Raw genomic sequence first — 19661 nt, 5'->3', positions numbered from 1 at the left:
TGCCCCGAATGGAAGAACACTCCACAGGAGCAGGCCAATAACACAGAAGGCTGGGTTAAGTGTTGCTGTCAGATGAGCCTCGCCAGCTGAAATGTAGAAAGAGAAGACTGGACAAAATCAAATGGGTTGAGGTTGGAAAGAGGATAAGGAAAAACAACCTAGGTTGCAATCCTATGCACAGTCCCGAGAGTAAGCTTTACTGAATTCAGTAGAATTCAACATCCTTAGGGTTGCACTGTAAGTTGCAAGCTACTTGACTTTTAAAAAATGAGGAGGAAGTCTTAAATATTGATTCCAATAAAAAAATCTTTTCTCAGAAATTACTGCTCAATGGAACATATCCAAAGAAATGGTTGAGGGGCTAAGTTTTATGAAGTTGAAGGCACTGGGTATATTTAGGCTGAAGAAGATAAAATAAATTAAAAATTAAATAAGATGTTTACTGAAGAAGAGATAATGTGATAGCCATTTTTAAATTTGTTTTAAGGCTGTCAGATAATGGAGCAAATTTGTTTCTGCATATCCCAGAGCAAGAGTGGGGCAGCCTGAAACCCAAGAGTTGCCTGCAGATTCCACCTCTGAGGGTGGGGAGCTCAGAGGTAGAAGTCAAGGTGGGTAGGAGTGGAATGGGAGCAACCAAAACAGATGGACGAGAAAGTGGTACTTGTGATTAGTTCTCACTTCTGATATTTTCCTCCCCTGGCAACCTGCTGGTTGGATAGAAGGAGAAGTGGGTGATTCTGTCTGTTTCAGTGTCCAGCCTCGCCCACTGCTGGCTTCAGCCCCACCCATCACTGGCATGGTGACTGGTTGCCCTGAAGGAATGGAGCCCTTGACAAAAAAGAGAGAAAGGTTCCCCACCCCTGCCCTAGAGAATAGGACATGAACACACAGGTTAAACTCAAAGGAGATTTCAGCTAAACATTGGGGAGAACTTCCTGATACTGTGGGTTGACAGTGGGACAGACTGCCTCGGAAGGTGGTGAAGTGTCCCTCTTTAGAGGTTTTCCAGCAGTCGCTGGATGGTTACCTCTGAGAAATGCTGCAGTAGCTAGGGCTAGGTGGCTTTTGAGGTCAACTCTTTGAAATTAATCCACTCAATCATAGACTCAGTCTATCTTTTGCAACCTGAAATTCGGCTTGTCTGTGGCTGCAGAGCAATCTGCTTACCACATCATATTAGGCTACACCACCCCATAGACTTGTGGGTGTAGAATGCTTAAGCATGGGGCTAATTTAATTTAAACCATGTTTTAGTGAGGAAATTCGTCTTTGTTTTAATCATGATTTTCATTATTTTTGTTTAATGTTCCTTTTTTATATGTGAATTTCATTCATTGGTTCTAAGCATACTAAAACATGTTGCATTGATTATTTTACAATTAAATACAGCCTTTAAGCTAGATTTTATACTATGTTTATAGACAATGTATTAAGAATAAATTCCAGTATATAAAGTTGTACGGCAAAAAGTTGAGTTGACTATTAGCTTTCAGTTTTGTTGTTTCATAAAATGTCTGCAACCCACCAATCCGGTGCATAATTATGCATGGAATTCAGTGAGACTTGTTTATAGTGTTATCCATGTATTTATGTGTAATCCTATGCACAGGATTGCAGCCTGAATCTATAATCCAGGGACCTGGGCGGGGGGCGGGGGGACTATGAGCAGAGCACAGCATCTTTTTTTAAAAAACAGTATTCCCTTATGCTGCGTTCTATGTTAATTTCTAAAGTATCCCAGTATGAAAAAAAAGTTTGTAATGCAGTTCAGGGGACTCACCTGATTGTTGTAACCCCGGCCTCATGCAACAAGCTAAACACTACACAGAGAGTACTGACCCTAATACAGAATATTTTCCTGGCTGATACAGACCCAGTAGGCAACGCCACGTGCACTTGAACTTTTTCTTGTTTTCTTATTTCTTATCCTGCTATTTCCCCAAAGATTTTAAGACAGTGTGCATGTTTGCCCCCTCATCCCACTTTTGTATTTATAAAATCCCATGTTGGGCAGGTTAGTCCAAGAGATAGTGGCTCGCCCAATATCATCAAGTAAGCTTTGTGGCTTATTAGAGATTTGAATAAACATGCTCCTGGAAAAGTAGCTGCTCGTGGAATACATGTAGTTCTAAAAGCCTTCCACGGTGGCCCGGCCCAGTGTCCATCTCCTGAGCCTTCCCTCTACATCAAGTTCTCACATTACTGTAGTTGTGTTATAAGCTACTTTCATTAATATTTATTCGTGTTATTGTATATATGCTAAATCAGACAAGTCATACGTTTGCAAGTGTGTAGCTTGACAATAGGTGCAGATAGAGGAAACAGCCTTATCGCTAGCTGCAGCCAACACAGCTGCTGATTGGCAGGATGGCTGGTTTTTTTGTGTATTTTGTTTTGTTCCATTTTTTAAAAAAATGTGAACATGGCTTGCTCTGATAGGAGGCTTATCTGGACATTAGCTTTCCTACTTCAATTGCTAAGGTATCACATGGGTTTTATAGTGCATTCATTTTACAACAGAGACTGTTTAAAAAACCTATCTTAAAAGTATATAATAAAATTACATTTAACCAGCAACATATCAGAGCAGCTAACAATAGTTTAAAAACACACTAAAACTACATAAAAATAGTAGAGCCGTAAATATAAAACATGGGAAGTTAATATTCCAACAGGTTAAAATAACAAATGTAATTTATTTAAATCTAAAATGTGTGGGCAAATTAAAAGGTATGTCTTGGTGCCACAAAGGCACTAGAATCTGCCATGCCAGACTCCCTGGGGATACATCTAAAAATGAGAAGCCATCACTGTAAATACTCTATCTTGGCTCACCAACAGCTTCATCTCTGAAGGCAGAGGGGCTTGAAAAAGGTATTCAGATTAAGATCTTAATACGAGGGAGAAGGACATGGATTACTGGACATGAGGGAGAAGGACATGGATTACATCACTCCAGCCTCATTTGATTCCTGCCACAGGTGCCACTTAGACATTTATACACAAGGCTGGAGCTAAAAGAGTTCCTGAGCTGTGAATCTGATATTTAAGGGGAGTTGCAACCTTATCCAGAACAGGCTGAGTACCACCTACCAACAATACCTTCATCCTGTCAGGATTATGTTGTAGTTTATTGGCCCTTATCCACCCTGATCCCAGATACTCATTTAGTACTACTGCTCACCCCAGATCTCCATATGACCTCAGTCAACACTTACATGTAGATGCACTAAAGCACACCACAATATAAACACCAGCTTTTGTTGGACATAACCTGGGGAAAATAGCTAGTGCAAGCATCCCTTAGCTACTTACTCTGTTACAACAGGCTCTACCTGAGAGAATAAGGTTGCACATTTCCCCCCTCCCAACTCTGTGATTTAAACTAAAGAGGTCAGGCACTAGTAAGCAATAGTTTTCTGACACAAATTTGGAAACTGGACAACCATTGATGAAGAATTCACACAGTTTGAATTTGTTCTGGATATTGTCCTCATGGGTGATAATTCAGTGGGCTGAATGTTTCAAGCTTTGTTTTCAAAAACTCTGGCTGCTTTTCTTTGACGTGCATGGAAAATTGCAAACTAAAGAAAAATAAAGAGAAAGCTTAAGTCCTTTTTTCAGCGTATTGGGCATAGATGAAAGAGCCCATTCATCCTTCCAGGTGTAGTCTTGTGAGCTGCTAAGCCTATGTTCAGGTAAGAGCAGCCAAAATATGTTACTGGATGTAATGAATTCAATATCCTTCCTTGCCGTTTCCCTCCATCTAAAGTGTCTCCATCTCTTCTAATTTCCCTTTGCGCATAGTGTGACACTCCTGCCTGTGTAGCATGTCTTAGCAGAATGCCATGTGATATGATGTCATGTCTGGGAGAAGAGTTAAGTCGCTTCACACCAGCTTAGAATTGGCTACTAGTTTAAACTTCAGCTGCTTGTGTAGCCATATATAAAGTTACATTAGAAAAATGCATTGCTGTACTACTTTTCCCACGAACGAAGTTACCTGAGTAAGTATGAAACCTCCTATATAGCAGACAATGCCTGAAGTAAAACAGAACCTTGTAATTAAGTGTTTTAATTGTGAGACTTTTTTTTAAACATCCTCATTGTATCTGTTTATCCAGATCTTGAATTATTTGTGCCCTTTTAGGCCCAAGAAAGAGAACACTGGCAAAGCAAGTGAATCTGGAGCATCTGTAATCAAACATGGCCTGAATGCAGAAAAAGTGTTCATGCAGGTTCATTACCTGAAGGTCAGAATGCTAAAGCCGGTACTCTCAATATGACAAATCAGCATTTTGTACACATAAGAAAGGAATAACATCTTGTATGTCTGGTTCGCTTCTTCCAGGGTTATTTCCTTCTGCGGTCTTTTGCAGGGAAGGCTGGAGAAGCTGCATATTTCGCCTTTTTAAAGAACTTTGTGCGGGCTTTTCATGGACAGCTGATACTCTCTCAGGTACTTGCATCTTTAACTTAAGTCAAAATAATCCAGGAGTTGAAGAACCTTTCTTATGAGGACAAGCTAAGCATTTATGTTTTAGAAGCTTGGAGGTGGGGGAGCGTGCAGCAAAGTGAGCAGAGCCCATTTTTAATCTCCTTTTCATAACACTAGAACTTTCCTGGTGAAGTTGTAGGCAGTCGATTCATAGCAGAAAAGGGAAAGTACTTATTCACACATTGCAGGATGTGGCGATGACCACAGGCAGGCAGAACTATTCAACTCCCTGATCCTCTGTGGAGGTGGCCATCTGCCCATGGGACTGGGCCAGCATAGGGTCTGCTGAATTCTGTGTGGAGTATGCTGCAGTCGTGTGGTGCCAATGTGCTTGAACCAGTTCTCTTGCTTGCAAACTAGAGCCGTGAAAGGATTCCTTTTCCACCCCTCAGCCAACCAGCATAAGCACCAGGTGTTGTGATTGCAGTGTTGGCTGTGCCACTCCATCAAGCACCAGTGTTGCCTGAGGATTGCATCTTTAAAAGGGGACTAAATAAATTCATCAAGGACAGCTCCATTGGTTGGTAACCGTCATGACAAGCGGAACCTGCAATGAAATGTCACAGTATATCCCCACCCCCTAAGAGGAATGGGCCCATTCAGAGTTCCAGCCAGCCATGTCCTCCTTCAGCATACTATAAATTGTAAGCAGCTCAGGAAGGACAATTTATTCGCTCCCCTGGTTTTCCAGTTTTCCATTCCAAGTGGTGCCTGACATTATATGGCTCCTGGAGGCCTCTGAGAGTGTTTTTTCTTGCTTTTTTATCCTCCCCCCTTTGTGTTTTTACGTTCTTCTGGATACTGGGGTTAGTTCGTTTATCAGTTGCCCCATTGTGGCTCTAAACCACCTGAGTTTATTTTTAGAGAGAACGATAGCTAAGTGCAACCTATACAGTGGTACCTCGGGTTACATACGCTTCAGGTTACAGACTCCGCTAACCCAGAAATAGTACCTCAGATTAAGAACTTTGCTTCAGGATGAGAACAGAAATCGTGCGGCGGCAGCAGGAGGCCCCATTAGCTAAAGTGGTCCTTCAGGTTAAGAACAGTTTCAGGTTAAGAACGGACCTCCAGAAAGAATTAAGTACGTAATCAGAGGTACCACTGTAGAGGCAACCTATTCCTCTCGGTATCAGTTACTAGAAGTGAAGGGCAAAGAGAATTGGAGGGCTGTTACCTTCATGCCCTGGTGGTTGGCCAGTGCTGGAAATGGGATATTGGGGTACATGGATCCTGGGTTTACTCCCACGGGGCTTATGTGCTTAACACTAAGGTGGGTGTTCCATTGTTGCTGTTGTTCTTACCTTAAGATTTTAAGAAAACTTCAGGCATAGAAAATACATTTGTCAGGGTATGCAAGATGTGTGCTCCCCAGAACTGGTGTATGAAGTATGTTATGGATGCTATGATTTAATCTAATTGATCTATCAAGGGCTTCTAATCATGATGTTAAAATGGAATCTTTTTGCTCAAATGCAGTATAGAATCATAAAATTGTAGAGTTTGAAGGTACCCCAAGGGTCTTCTAGTCCAACCCCTGCATTGTAGGAATCTCAACTAAAGCATCCATGACAGAGTAAATCCCAGATATCTTAATGCCATTCTCATGAGCCTCCAAGGATCTTCTAACTGCTCTTGGAAACAGAATGCTGAACTAGATTGACCTTCTTCTGATACAGAGTAGTTATTATGTTTCCAACTTTCCCCTTGTAAATCATCCTTAGTTATATTAACACAACCTCTATTGAATATTTCAAAAACTAAACTTTGGTTTGAATATAAGAATGAACGTACAAAAATGAATTGTAGCAACAGAAGCGGATAATCTTTTTTGCCTGCTGCTTCTATCCAGGATGGCTTTGTTAAATTCTTATGGAAACACATTTCAGTCATGCTTTGTTACTCAAGGTTGCTATTCTTTATAGAGAGAAATTGCTTCTGGAGTATTAAAAGGGTCAAGTGGAGGCTCACAGAAGCCTCTCTTTTCATAAGGTATCTTAATGTAAGGTTAAAAATTCAATCTTGGTTTACAGCATGCCATATTGTGAACAACTGCACTGTGTTGAAAGAGAACTTCTGCATGTCATGAGACACATCACCATCAGATAATGGATATTTTCATTTAGACCAAATTAAACGGACTTAGATTTTTAAAAAATCATTGCTTTCTTTCTGATATTGACATTAAGCCTATGAAATAAGAATGCCAGCATGCATTCACAATATTTTTGTGGTGACCTGCTTAAAAACATGAAAATAAGATAAAATACAACTAGGTTTCAAGCTGAACAAAATATTTCCCTGTTGTTACAAAACAGAAAAATTCTTTTTACTTCCATCCTTGACTGTAAAGATAATTGAGTCAAGATGCACTGCTGAGTGTAGAAAAGCCATATTCAAGATGAACACACACACACACACACACACACACACACACACACTTACACACTTTTTTCAAAAGACACCTAAACTGTTCCTACATGTTCTTTATCATTTATTTATTTATTTGTTGGTTAGTTTTAATTTTAACTAACTCTTGCTCCATGGAGCAGAGAGACCTACACATGTCTCCTACGTGGTCTGCTATCTAGGTACAGCTCTATATGGAGCCCACTTCACTTCAGCAGTTGAATTGTGTGCCTTTAGGCCATTTTTAAAGAATCTTTAGATTATTTTCTTGCAGTGGCTTCCATAAATAAATGCTGTCTTGGGTGGATTGGTATGTTTGTCCCTGATTTCATAAACTATGATTTACATTATGACCACCTACTTCTCTGTTGTCCCTCCTCTCTGCTTGTATGCCAGCTTTCACATTGAGATGCTTGCTTGCATTAAACCAATGTTCTCAATTTTGTCCAAAGGGCTGCATCCAACTAAATCAATGTGCACACAGAACAGCATCTGTAAAAGCAATGGAATGTGCCCTCCCTCAACCCCATGTACTCCCCAAATATGTTATGGGGGTTCCTGTAACCCACTGGAACAGATTTAATGGAAGTGCTGGGATATGTGGAGGAAGGAGACAGTGGAAGTTTCCCTGCACTCACAGAAGTTGTTCCAAGCATTCAGATTTAGATGGATACAACTGCGGAACTTTGGTGTAATTTTAGTTAACAAATCAGGTCAATAACCCAGAATTTGTCAATGTCTGCTTTCTGACTTACATGCCTTTTTCTCATAACATATAACTTGCCCTAGTTCAGCTCTGTGAGAATTATGGCTAAATTGGGATTTCAGCTTGCATCTCCTTAATCTTAAATCAAAGCTTTTTTCATTGCATGATACTCAATTCAAAGAGGGTGCTCAGACAGACCCTAAAGGATCAGACCAAAACATGGCAACATAAAACCAAAAGGAGAGATGATAAAGGCTTGGGGGGGGGGGAGCAAAGAAAGCAAATTACTTTCTAAAGATAAAATGTTAAAGTTAGAGTTCCACAGTGGGATGTAAGTGGAAATACCACAGAGAGGATGTTTTATAATTGTTCAAAAATAATAATTCAGCTTGGTAGTTAGAAATATTACTTGAATCAATGTAGAGAAATGTGGATAGGAAATGAATGAAATAAAATCAACACTTTCCCCAGTACAGTATGGCTTCCAACATTATGCATAAAAGTTTTTCAGGAGAGAAATGCAGTGAGGCTCTCTGTGTGGAATTTGTAGAAGCACATTGCCTTCCCATCTACTCATTCTCAGGCCTAGGAAGAAGGGGAGGACTCTTGTACTGCCATCAGCTAAGTAAGGATAGAAGGGAGAATCATATCAAGATGACAATAGCCTCATTATCATGATAGATTTTTCTTAGCTATGGTTACCAAAGCTGGTAATGTTTAGATTCTCTCTGAGCTCAGTAGACTTACTTCCTACCAAATATTATTCAGATTGGAGCCTTAGAAACCTATGGTCTCTAGCTGTTGGTTGAAAACAAGGCAGCAAAATGCATTATTTCAGTTGCACAGAAAGTATTAGATAGGGTAGGAGACTTGAATTTGTTTCAGATAAATCTGCAGGCTTGATGCGAAATCAATTTGCTTAGCAAATTACACAAATATTGCAAAATGTTGGAAGATCTCTGCTCATAAGGCTATTAGTCATCATTGTAAGATCATATTACGATAGAGTTGCTAATCCACCAGTCGTTTTCTTTTGCGCCCCAGCAGCCTGCTGTGAAATGTGGGTTTATAAACTGTCCAGCTGTTGTGACCAGATGAAACTTTTCAAACATGCTCCTAACCCTGAGGCAAATGTTTACTAATCAAGAGTTTGAAAAATTGTCGTCTATTTTTTTATAGCCATTGTAGATGTGGCAGAAAGCCCCTGCTTAATTTTACATTTGGTTTTTCATGCTCGGTTCCAAAAAATATGTTTAATGAGAGGTGGGGATTGTTGCATAGGGTGCTGGTGTCCCAGGATCCCCATACTGGTGTTGTGATGAGCACCAGAACAAAGGAAAGGAAAGAAGAAAAAGATACAAAAGCATTTCTTTTGTTGCCCTTTCCCAGCATTGCATCCAACTGTGCTGCAGCGGGCTGCATTTTTAACCTTTTGATTTATAGTGTTTCCTGACAGTAACGCTGTAGCATAATTCATTTAGTAAGCATGCAATCTGTGTATCTCTGGGGGGAAAGAGCATGCATTTCTTGCAGTGATGCTGGGATATAGTTCAATAACGCAAGACGAGATGGGAGCTCAAGGTACCCTTTAGATTGACAAGATCTGAGGAGGGTCTGTCGAGGATGAAATGGAATCAGAGACAGGAGGAAAAGGATTACACTAAGTTCTATATCTTCATTGAATTTTATTTTATCAGCTTTGGCATTATTTGAACCAGAATCAACTAAAGCCAGTGGAAATTTTCTACCCTGACCTTCACATTTAGGAATCTATTACTTGAGGATAAAATGCAGCCAAGTCCAGGGCTTTTTTTCTAGAAAAAGAGGTACCGGAACTTGTTGACCTTTTTTTAGGGGGGAGCCCAGCCCAGCCCAACTTGTTGATCTTTTTATGACACAAATTGCTGGGCTGCAACACCAGAACTTGCCAAAGAACTCACCAAAAAGCCCTGGCTAAATCCATATTTGGTCTCCCACAAATCTGTGGTGAGAATTGTTTGGGCATTCTCAAGTGCCATTTTGTGATATAACATCTTGGTTATGCCATGGGAAAATTATAGTCAATTTTGAGCTCATTGTACAGAGATTCTGAATGGTAGATTTGCTTATTTGGCCTGCATAGCTCTGTACAGGCAATATATATATATGCACATCTAGACAAATGTGGCTGCAAATGCAGATTTTTACGGGTTACCTAGCATAAATATGAATAAGAATCTTTAACCAAACATCAGATACAGAATAAATAACAGTTTTAAAAGGTTTTAATGTTTAGTATTCCTCTACACCATAAAAAATAATGGGATGGATTCCCAGCATTTAAAACTATGAAGAACAGAGTATAACATCTAAAGTATAAATAATTGCTTGCATTCTGAATACTAGCCTTGTTTCTAGTGGCATTTGTAGTATTTTTCCTAGATCTGAGCCACAGGTGCAAGGAAATGACTTCACATGTGAAACATTAATCAGTTTGCTTTTTTCTCCTTCATTTTGACTGCATGCTCGGTATGTTTTTAATAGTAGTTTTTGTTTATTTTAGTTGAGTAGCAAGAAAGTCTGGAATTTTAGGGCAGGATTTTTTAAAAGTCCATTCTGGTTTCTGTGAGAGAATCCATTGACTAACACCTTTCGATGAAATTTGTGTAATGAATGGAGTGTTGGTAACTATAAATAAATAGAAATGAGTATGAGTTGTTGATTCCACTAGCGCAGTTAAGGTTGATGTTTAGTTTGGTGATGAAAAATGAATATCTTGGGGATAAAATACTTCACAGATTTTAATTTTCTCATTGTAACATCTGCTTCAACAAGTAACCAGCTGTAATACTGATTCATTTGCTGAGATCATAATTTTGCATCTTATTATTAGTTCAGTCTTATTAATATGCATGCTAAAATATCTAAGCTTTTCTTTTGTGTGTGAAAGTGTTCTACAAGTTCCATTTTAACTGATCCTTATCTTCATGGAAAGTATTTTGCTAGCTACATAGAGTTTTCATAATTCGGTTAAAGTAGATATACAAGCATGAAAATGAATGTGTCTTCTTTGTTCCAAGAAAGCATACTAAGTATTGTTCCAGTTCTATTCTTTTAGAACTCAGCAACTGCAGAGTTGATTGAAGCTTTTTCTATGACTAAAACTTCATCAGGCAGACAGAAATATTTGCTCCATTGGATCATTGCTTTTGCATTTTAATATTTAGACAACTTGGGATTATTATTGTTTGGCTAGTTAGGATCAAATTTGTTTGTATTCAGTGTCTCCATCTGTCTGCCAACAGGAAGGCATATTGTACTGGTGCATTTTGATAATAAAGACTACCCGGATACATTTGACTCGGCTGGAACAAAAAGAAATGAGAACGTGTGCAACAACATTTTGTCCTTAGCAATTGTTTTATCTAGATGTGCCTTACAGAGATAAAACATTTTCATCATGGTATGCATCCCAATGATTAGCCCATCCTTTAAATGAATCAAATATGATTACTGTACAATTTAATAATATGCCAGTTCCAAACATTCCATTCTGTGTTCCAAAGTTTAGGACACACTTTAATGTGACCCTCAAAAAAACAAGTCAAAATTTGGCTATGTATATGAAGGGCTCTGCAGATAGAAGACTTACCTCCAACTGCTCTAATAGCACCCCAAAGTTCACCCATTTACTTGCTTCCATAAAAAGTGAAAAAGTTGGCATGTACCACACGTAGGAACATTGTGGTAGGGAAAACAAAAGTACCCCTCCGGAGTTCTGTAACCCCTTGGGTCCTTGCAAACACTCTCTTTAATGCTTCATAATTCCTCCAGAATCCTATCACATGATCTCCTGCACTGTCCCAAAGAGCCCTTCAAACCTGCCCCCCAGCTAATTTGGAGGGGCAGGGGCTGCAGATGAAGAGGAAATATTCAAAAATCATGTTCCTTGCCTATTCCACTGATGAATGCCACTGAATCAAAGAGCCTTCCATCACTGAGCAGCAGCACTGATCCAGCCCAATAACAATACAATAAACAAATTGCATATTTGACTACATAATAAGAATAGGCAGATTGCATCCTTTTGTGGTGGTGATGGTGAAATTGTGTTTGTCTAGATATAAATATTTCTTTTGGATAGTGCAATTTTGAATATGCACACAAAATATAAATATAGTAATATACAGTAGGTGGTTTTGTAATTGTTCTCTGTGTTTGTTAAAGGATGCTCCTCATGAAGCCAGAGGAACATCGTCTGGCTGTGAGTGCTGAACGCCGCTCCCTGCAAGGCCCTTTCCACCTGGCCTAGGGGGCAGGGCCCAGACTCACCAGCCCTACTATGTTAAATATGTATTTTGTAGTTGACCTCCTTTGTAATGTTTTATTTTGAAATCTTTAAGATAATATTTTAGTTTTCTGTTATGTTGCTTTGACTATATACCGTATTTTTCGCTCTATAACACGCACCCGACCATAACACGCACATAGTTTTTAGAGGAGGAAAATCCATAGGCATGCCACCCGTAGGCATTCCCTCCATAACACGCACAGACATTTCCCCTTACTTTTTAGGAGGAAACAGTGAGTGTTATGGTGCAAAAAATACGGTACGCTATATTTGACTTTCTTCAGATTTTTTTATTTATGTTTTATTGATTTAATATGCTGTAAACGGCTTTGATATGTTTCTTAAAAACATAAAGCGGTATAGATTATAAAATAAATAAATAAATAAATAAATAAATAAAATATTGATACTTAAGCCTTTGAAATGTAAATTATTTGTACAAGTGGGACTTGCAACAAAATGTTGCATTGTGGTGTGTTTCTGCTTCAGGTAGTAGCAATTTATCATGTCCCTCTGCTAAGTCACTACATCCCTCTCTGAAATCCTAAATTCTACATTTTCTTACCCTTCAGCAGTCAGAAATCGAAGGCTGCTGAGCACACCGAGTCCTCACTGGGCTGTTTTGGGATTTTGTCTTTTTTAAATATATATATCAAATCATGATGTTAAATAGGTATACAAATCATGGTGTTTCCCCAAACCAACTTGGTGCTGTAGTGGCTGCAGAAGGATAGGCACCCACACCTGAACTTTGGAAATAGAGGGGATGATCCACCCAGCACAAGTATGTTTGTTTATAAATTTCTTAGTTATGACTTCATATTATGTTCCTGCATTTCGTCGTCTTAATTTTCTAGTTTCCATTGCTAGCGTTCTGATTTCTTGTCATCGCTGTCTGTAAGCCTTGACATTATATTCACATGTCTATTTTAAATGTTATAAAACGGAATAAACAGTTCAAGTATTGTTAAGTGTGTATTTTTAAATTCACGTTATTAAATTGTGGTCTTTGGTTACTCTTCCAGGACTTTCTTCATTTATTACTGAGGGACATCCCACAGCTAAAACGGTAGGTCGGAATCAGCCTGAGAAAGACCATAATGGGTATATATTCAAAATGGGTTTTGCCTCCAGAATCTCTGCAGATGAAAAGCTTGTATATAAATCTTCCATCAACTTATACACAGACAACAAAATTTAATGGGTGGAATTCAGCGCCATGCTATTACAGATAGCATGCACAGACATATAAGCATATCAGTTTGCCAAATGGAACAATGACCCACCCCTTGTGCTTTTTTGCCCCTGAGCCAATTTTGGGGGAGGGAGAGAGGAGTCCCTGCTGGGCAAGTAGAAGCCCTGAAGGGGTTTGTTAGGTGAATTCTGCCCTATGTGTTTGCCATGCCTCCTATCTAATAAAATAAACAAGGGCAATTAATTAATTAATTAATTAATTAGTATACTGCCCTTCACCTGCAGATCACATCCATAGCCCCTCCCAATAGCTTACAGTGAACTGCACAAACATTGTGGGTGCAGTCCTATACAGGTTTACTTAGGAGTAAAGCTATGGGACTTACTTCTGAGAAGACATGTATAGGATTTCACTATAAGCTTAATTAGTATCATTTGTTTTATAGGCAAAGAGAAATCATGGAAAGCGTTGGATATTCTAAAACTGGAATTAGTTTGTAGGTCTTTGATTTTAAAACACTTTCACAGTTCTATGGAAACATCCAGCCTCACTGACTTACATAAGCAGGATACCACCGTGATATCAGCTAATTATTTTCATTAGGAAATCCTTTTCATATTCTTTATAACATAACTGTTATTCAATAGTTTGATTTAACCATTTTATCATAAAGCAGACTGCTGGATCACCAACAGTCATGTGTGATATAAAATTTTATTCTACTCTTAATTTGTTTCTGCTAGGATGTTTGACTATATTGTGGAAGCTTTTGTTGTGAAGCCTTGGTTTATAAAATAAACATTTTGTGAAAAACCTAAATTATTGAAATAATATGGATTTCTAACCCCCAATATTTGGGGGGAAATCGAGATACCTAGTTAATTAAATTAGTATGTTTTGATTTTATTAATATTCTTAGATCTTTGAATAAAATTGATTCTCTCATTTCTTATTTGTACCAATTTTGATTTGAAATTGGAGGCCAGGTTGGGATCTAAGAATGTGCCAGGGACATTTTAATTTTAAATAAGAAGGTTGTAATAGCTGTTTATTCAACTTCTCCCTTAAGAAAGTATGGAGAAGCTTTTAGTTTTATGATAATTTACTGTATAGCCGTGAATATACTATGCTGCCAGCTTTATATATGGTAAATAGTTACAGTGTGATGCCAAGAGCAACAGAACATGATGTTTATCTAAAACCACACTTTCACCTGCTCCCTGTAGTGGCAACCATATTTTCCCACTCATTGCTCAACACATTTCATTTGCTAGTATAATATGGGAGAAGAGTTACACTTTGTCCATCTGAAATGAAGTATGTGCATAATGACCAAATATTGTCGTTTACTGGAATGTATTCACATATTTAAAAATATTGGTCAGGATTCAAAAAGCCATGCAACTGGTTCTGTGAGCCAAAGGGAACTTTGGGCTTGGGGTTCTTGTTTTGTTTGTTTGTTTTTGGTGACACCAAGCCATTATGCTTCATGGCAGGCTTCTTCTGAAATCAAGGGGTGTTTCAAAACCAGCTTGTGATAGATGCTGCATTGGCGGCCGTTGTTCAAAGGAAAATGTCAAAAATTCCACTGGACTGGTGTGAAATTTTTGTATGAGCTTAAGCAGTTTTTGGGATCCTAGCCAGTATATTTATTCAGTCTTTTCCAATACTGAAGCTAGGAAATGTGTTTTTCTTGGAAGGGACAACACATTCCCAGTTTCCTTTCTTTTTTCAATATGCATCTGCGATCATTTTGAATCATATTCCTAAGATGACCATGAATTTTGGCAAACCTTGTCCTAAATTCAACAGTTCACCATTATTGTGGTCCCCAGCAATCACATTCTGTGTTGTAAGTATAAGGGAAATATCTAGACCACTTAATGTTTATACAAGGAATGCTGCTGCATCGTGCTGATCTGCTTGCAATAATTATGCTGGGCACGCTAATTATTTCATGTGGCTTATTCTTTCGGCATAAAGTCATTCTTCTAATATTGGATATCTGAATCCATAAAGTGAAACCAAAGAGATTATATAGAGCCATACACCAACTGCCGTCATTTTTGTATTGTTGGCTTGCACTGAATTGGCAGCATTCAAGTGCAGTGAAACTACATATATATATCTTCATATTGTTGTTGTTGTTGTTTAGTCGTTTAGTCGTGTCCGACTCTTCGTGACCCCATGGACCAGAGCACGCCAGGCACCTCTGTCCTCCACTACTTCCCGCAGTTTGGTCAAACTCATGCTGGTAACCTCGAAAACACTATCCAACCATCTCGTCCTCTGTCATCCCCTTCTCCTTGTGCCCTCCATCTTTCCCAGCATCAGGGTCTTTTCCAGGGAGTCTTCTCTTCTCATGAGGTGGCCAAAGTACTGGAGCCTCAGCTTCACGATCTGTCCTTCCAGTGAGCACTCAGGGCTGATTTCCTTAAGAATGGATGCGTTTGATCTTCTTGCAGTCCATGGGACTCTCAAGAGTCTTCTCCAGCACCATAATTCAAAAGCATCAATTCTTCGGCGATCAGCCTTCTTTATGATCTTCATATACCTATATGCTTATATACATTTAGCAAGGGTTGCTGATCCTTGACAAGGGTGCTGATCCATGCACTGGCAACTGTGAACCAGTGGTACCTATGCTCTGCAGCACTGTCCCAGCCCCGGAACACAGCACAATCTCAGTATTGGCTGCAACCAGCTGATAGAGAATGTGGAGCTGCATTGGCTGGATCCCGGGTGCAGAGGGATGTTGGGTGGCATGTCTTTGGCTGCACCAGGCCTGGGGACTTACGCCAATGTAGCCTGTCTGTGCTGGGCACCTTCAGGCTCTATGGATTCACTGGGTGCTATGCTGCTCATTTCGGTAGATCTTACCCCTTTAGTTGCTTATCTTCATTTTTAGGGGAGGAAATAATGTTTACAACTTGTGTAGCTTGTTAGTTTCACTTTCAATCTAACACCTGCTCTTGGCAAAAATGGTAAACAACTCTTTGCACACTAGTGCCAAAGGGTTTTTAACTAGTAGTGTCAAGTTATTATTTTTAACTTCGAAATCTTACCTTCAGATTATGTTCTTATTGCTCAGAATAACTGTAAAATGGGCACCTCAAGGTATCAGTATTTAACGAAAGCCATTTCAAAATATGTTGCACATACAAATACCATATATTTCCTGCATAAAAGGTATCATGAGACTTGTGTTAAAAATTCTACACCTAAAGCAACTAATAATGAAAGATAATTAAGTGCTCTGTGTAAATATGGAAGGAAAGTTTTCTGCCTTGTGAGAAATTTTCTAAAAGGTGGAATATAAAACAACAACAACAATTGTTTAATTAAATTTGTATACCGCCCTTCATCCAAAGATCCCATGGTGATTCACAACAGAAAAACATAAAATGCAAATGCAAATAAAGTTCGATCTATGTGCTTACATTCATCTTTAAATGAAATATTTTCCATAGCAATCAGACATGTGTGGTTGTAGTTTCCTGACATTTTTGTATTCTGAGGATGCCTAAGTGTTTTTTCTAGGATACTTTAAGGCACATGATCTGATGGGGAAAGGCTAGTGTTGAAAGAAGACTCTATAACTGAGGCGACCAGTGTTCTTAGTCAGTGGGTTGCCTCCATGGTTCAGCTGAAGTTCATTCACCTCACTAGACATTACTGAGCCATTTCTGCCTTTGCATGAAAATGCCTTGAAATAAAACTTTTTGCACTGCCTATGAATTTCACTTTTGTATTTTCAGAATTTTATCACAACAGTGGATGGGTGTAGTTGCTCTTCTCTTCCCATTCTCTCTATTCAAAGCATTTGTTTTAGCTATTAATAAAGTATGACTCTTGATCATCTTGTCTGTTTTCTAAGTTATGAAACATAACATGCTATGCCAATATTGAACTATTTTCTGCTTGTAAACCAGCACTTGTCTATTTGGCTATATTTCTCTATCAGTCTTAGGATGGCTTAGTGTCATAACTTATTCAAAGCAACTATGGCAATTATTGTTTTTTGTGGATTTTCAGAATCTTTAGACACCACAGGGCTGTAATTTTAATGCAATCCTGGAAAACCTACAAAATGGTTTATTTTTTCCATGTAGATACAGCCTTTATATAGGAATTATGGCTCCATTTTTTCAAGGCTTTGCAGTTCTTGGCTGCTTCCTTTCATGCAAGTTGGGACACTCAGTTTTTTGTCAAATCCTCTTACCTAATACAGCCCTCTGTGCCACATCCCATTATTTTCTGAAGCATCACCCAACCCTTGGGCAGCAGTTTTCAGGGTGAGCAGTAGACTTTAGTGAGTAGGGGGGATTGGTGACAATCCTTGACTAGTGTGAGCAAAAGTGCTTTCCTTTAAGTCAAAGCCACTATTGGATATAACACTTTGTATTTGGCACATTGGTTGGATCCAGGGGGAGCTTCTTCCATTTGAGGAATGTGATTTCTCTGTCTCAGTTGTACAAAACACACAAATTCATTATTCTTTGTTAACAGAGCCTTCTTCAGAGGCTTGCTTAAATTAGTCTACGAAGTACTATGTTCATGGATGGCACAGTATGAATCACAATCATACTCATAATTAACAATATTAAAGGGAAAGGCACACTTTAAAAAAATGAAAATAAATCCATTCTTTGTTTAAAATCTTTGTCCTAAGTTGTGTTACTCTGGTTGCATCTGGTTAATGGACAATCTAAGTGTCTGGGAAAGTGCTGGGTTTATAAGCAAATGCTAAATTACAGCTCCTTTGACATTCCAGGAAATGCTTTTTACTTTTAGCTTGCCTTCTTATCTAAATATTTATGAGGAGACAAGGTATTCCATGGACTGAAAAATCTTAAGAGAAGAGATACAGAACCAAGTTGCCCTGGATGTTGGCTGCCTCTTTAACTTGGTCCGTGTCATCTCCCTTGCGGATGTATCACTTACCCTGAACTTCCCTTTCCTTGTGGGCCTCTGCATTATTCCCATCTTTAGGTGTAAAAAGTCCTACGCTACCTTATAACGTAGCTTGGTGAAGCTAAAAGCAACACATGAAAACATGTTTTTACAGGTTCAATTGTCATAGTGTCTACTTTGTGGCAAACATGGGTTTGTTGCTATATGACAGTGATGCCAAACTTGGTCTTCCAGCTGTTTTGGGACTACAACTCCCATCATCCCTAGCTAACGGGACCAGTGGTCAGGGATGATGGGAATTGTAGTCCCAAAACAGCTGGAGGGCCAAATTTGACCATCACTGCTATATGATGTGTGAAGAGTGGAAGGAACATTGAAAGCTAATTACAGTTTTTAAATTCTGTAAATTAATCTCTTCATTGCTTCCCTTGCCTGCTTTTGTCCAATCTGCAGGGGACATGTATCTAGGAAATGCAGTTGAGGGACAGGAGTGCATGGAAGAAGCAGGGGAGAAGTTAAGCACCACTTACCCATCACTGCCATACCCTCCCCACCATTTTTTAGATGTTCAGCAGAGAGCTAGGTTCCCTGGCTTTGGCCTTTTGTCAAACGCCTAATTCAACCCAAAGTCTTCCGTTTTTCCTGCTATTTCAGCTCCTTACCCACGTATCTTAGAAGGCAATGGAAGGATGAAATTAACTAAAACAGGAGCTTCTGGTCTAGTCAGTTCCCATCCAGTGAACTTATCCCTTTAAGAACTAAAAACATATTGCAAAAAACATATTTTTTTCGGTGAGGTGTGCTACTCATTGTGGACAATATTCAGTACCCACGGTACAGCAAAATGAAAACATTTGCTAATCATATGTCTCAGAACTTATTTCTGCTTTTCTGCAGCACAGCTAGAAATATTATGAAAAACCGGGGGGGGGGGGGGGGTTTGATCACACAATGGTGGAGAAGGCAAAATGAATATATGCATATATGCCTATGATAGCTTTACAATATCAGCAGTTATTTCTAATCTGTTATCTGAACCTATTTTTATTCCCACTGAGTGTAAATATGGAAGCCTTTGCCATTTTCAGGCTGTTATGCTTCAGAAGTGCATTCTTCGTATGTTTGGAATGATTGATGTGATATAGGGGTGTTTTTGGCCAGCACACAAGATTATTATTTTAGATTCTAAAGCTAAAGCTATTGAGGTTATATTAATTAGTCTCAGGCAGTTTTTTTACTGCCCATTTCTGATTTTCACTTAAACAGATCCTCATTCCTTTCCACTGTTCTTGCAAGCTGAAGACGAAAAGCCACACAAAAAGAACACAAAAAGGACTGCAGAACACCTGTCCATTCTTTCCAAATGTTTCATCAGTGCATTTGAGCTTCTTAAACATATGTTGTCAGCTTCCATAACCATTGAATTCATCACTCGTTTTTACATGTACAGTCCAATCTGCTTTTCATTTTCAGGTGTCATGATCTCAGACATTAGTAATTAGAAAGGACAAAACCAGGCTCAAATCAGTTTGAGATATCACTGTTTAGATTGCAAACCTCGTTTCTAACAAAGTGTTGTTTAACGACATCTTTTATGTATGTTCCA

General features: G+C 38.9%; 1 protein-coding gene across 10 annotated transcripts in view; it reads left to right on the top strand.

Moving 5' to 3' along the window:
- The window catches only part of AOPEP (aminopeptidase O (putative)), a 180662-nt gene that overhangs the window by 62602 nt on the left and 98399 nt on the right, over positions 1-19661 (top strand). For 8 of the 10 annotated variants that reach the window (XR_013394626.1, XR_013394627.1, XR_013394624.1 and 5 more), the window contains 3 exons: positions 4154-4256; positions 4355-4462; positions 12972-13015. Coding sequence is in view for 3 of the 10 variants with exons in the window: in XM_077936063.1 (XP_077792189.1) it covers positions 4154-4256; positions 4355-4462; positions 12972-13015 (255 nt within the window). In the remaining 7 variants the exon portion in view is untranslated. Of the gene's footprint in view, positions 1-2844; positions 2928-4153; positions 4257-4354; positions 4463-10900; positions 11059-12971; positions 13016-19661 lie in introns of those variants that run through there. The other 2 variants (XM_077936064.1, XM_077936065.1) reach the window with 2 other exon arrangements.

Source organism: Podarcis muralis, chromosome 11 (assembly GCF_964188315.1).
Source record: "Podarcis muralis chromosome 11, rPodMur119.hap1.1, whole genome shotgun sequence".
NCBI lineage: Eukaryota > Metazoa > Chordata > Lepidosauria > Squamata > Lacertidae > Podarcis > Podarcis muralis.
This window is presented reverse-complemented; position numbering and strand designations above follow the sequence as displayed.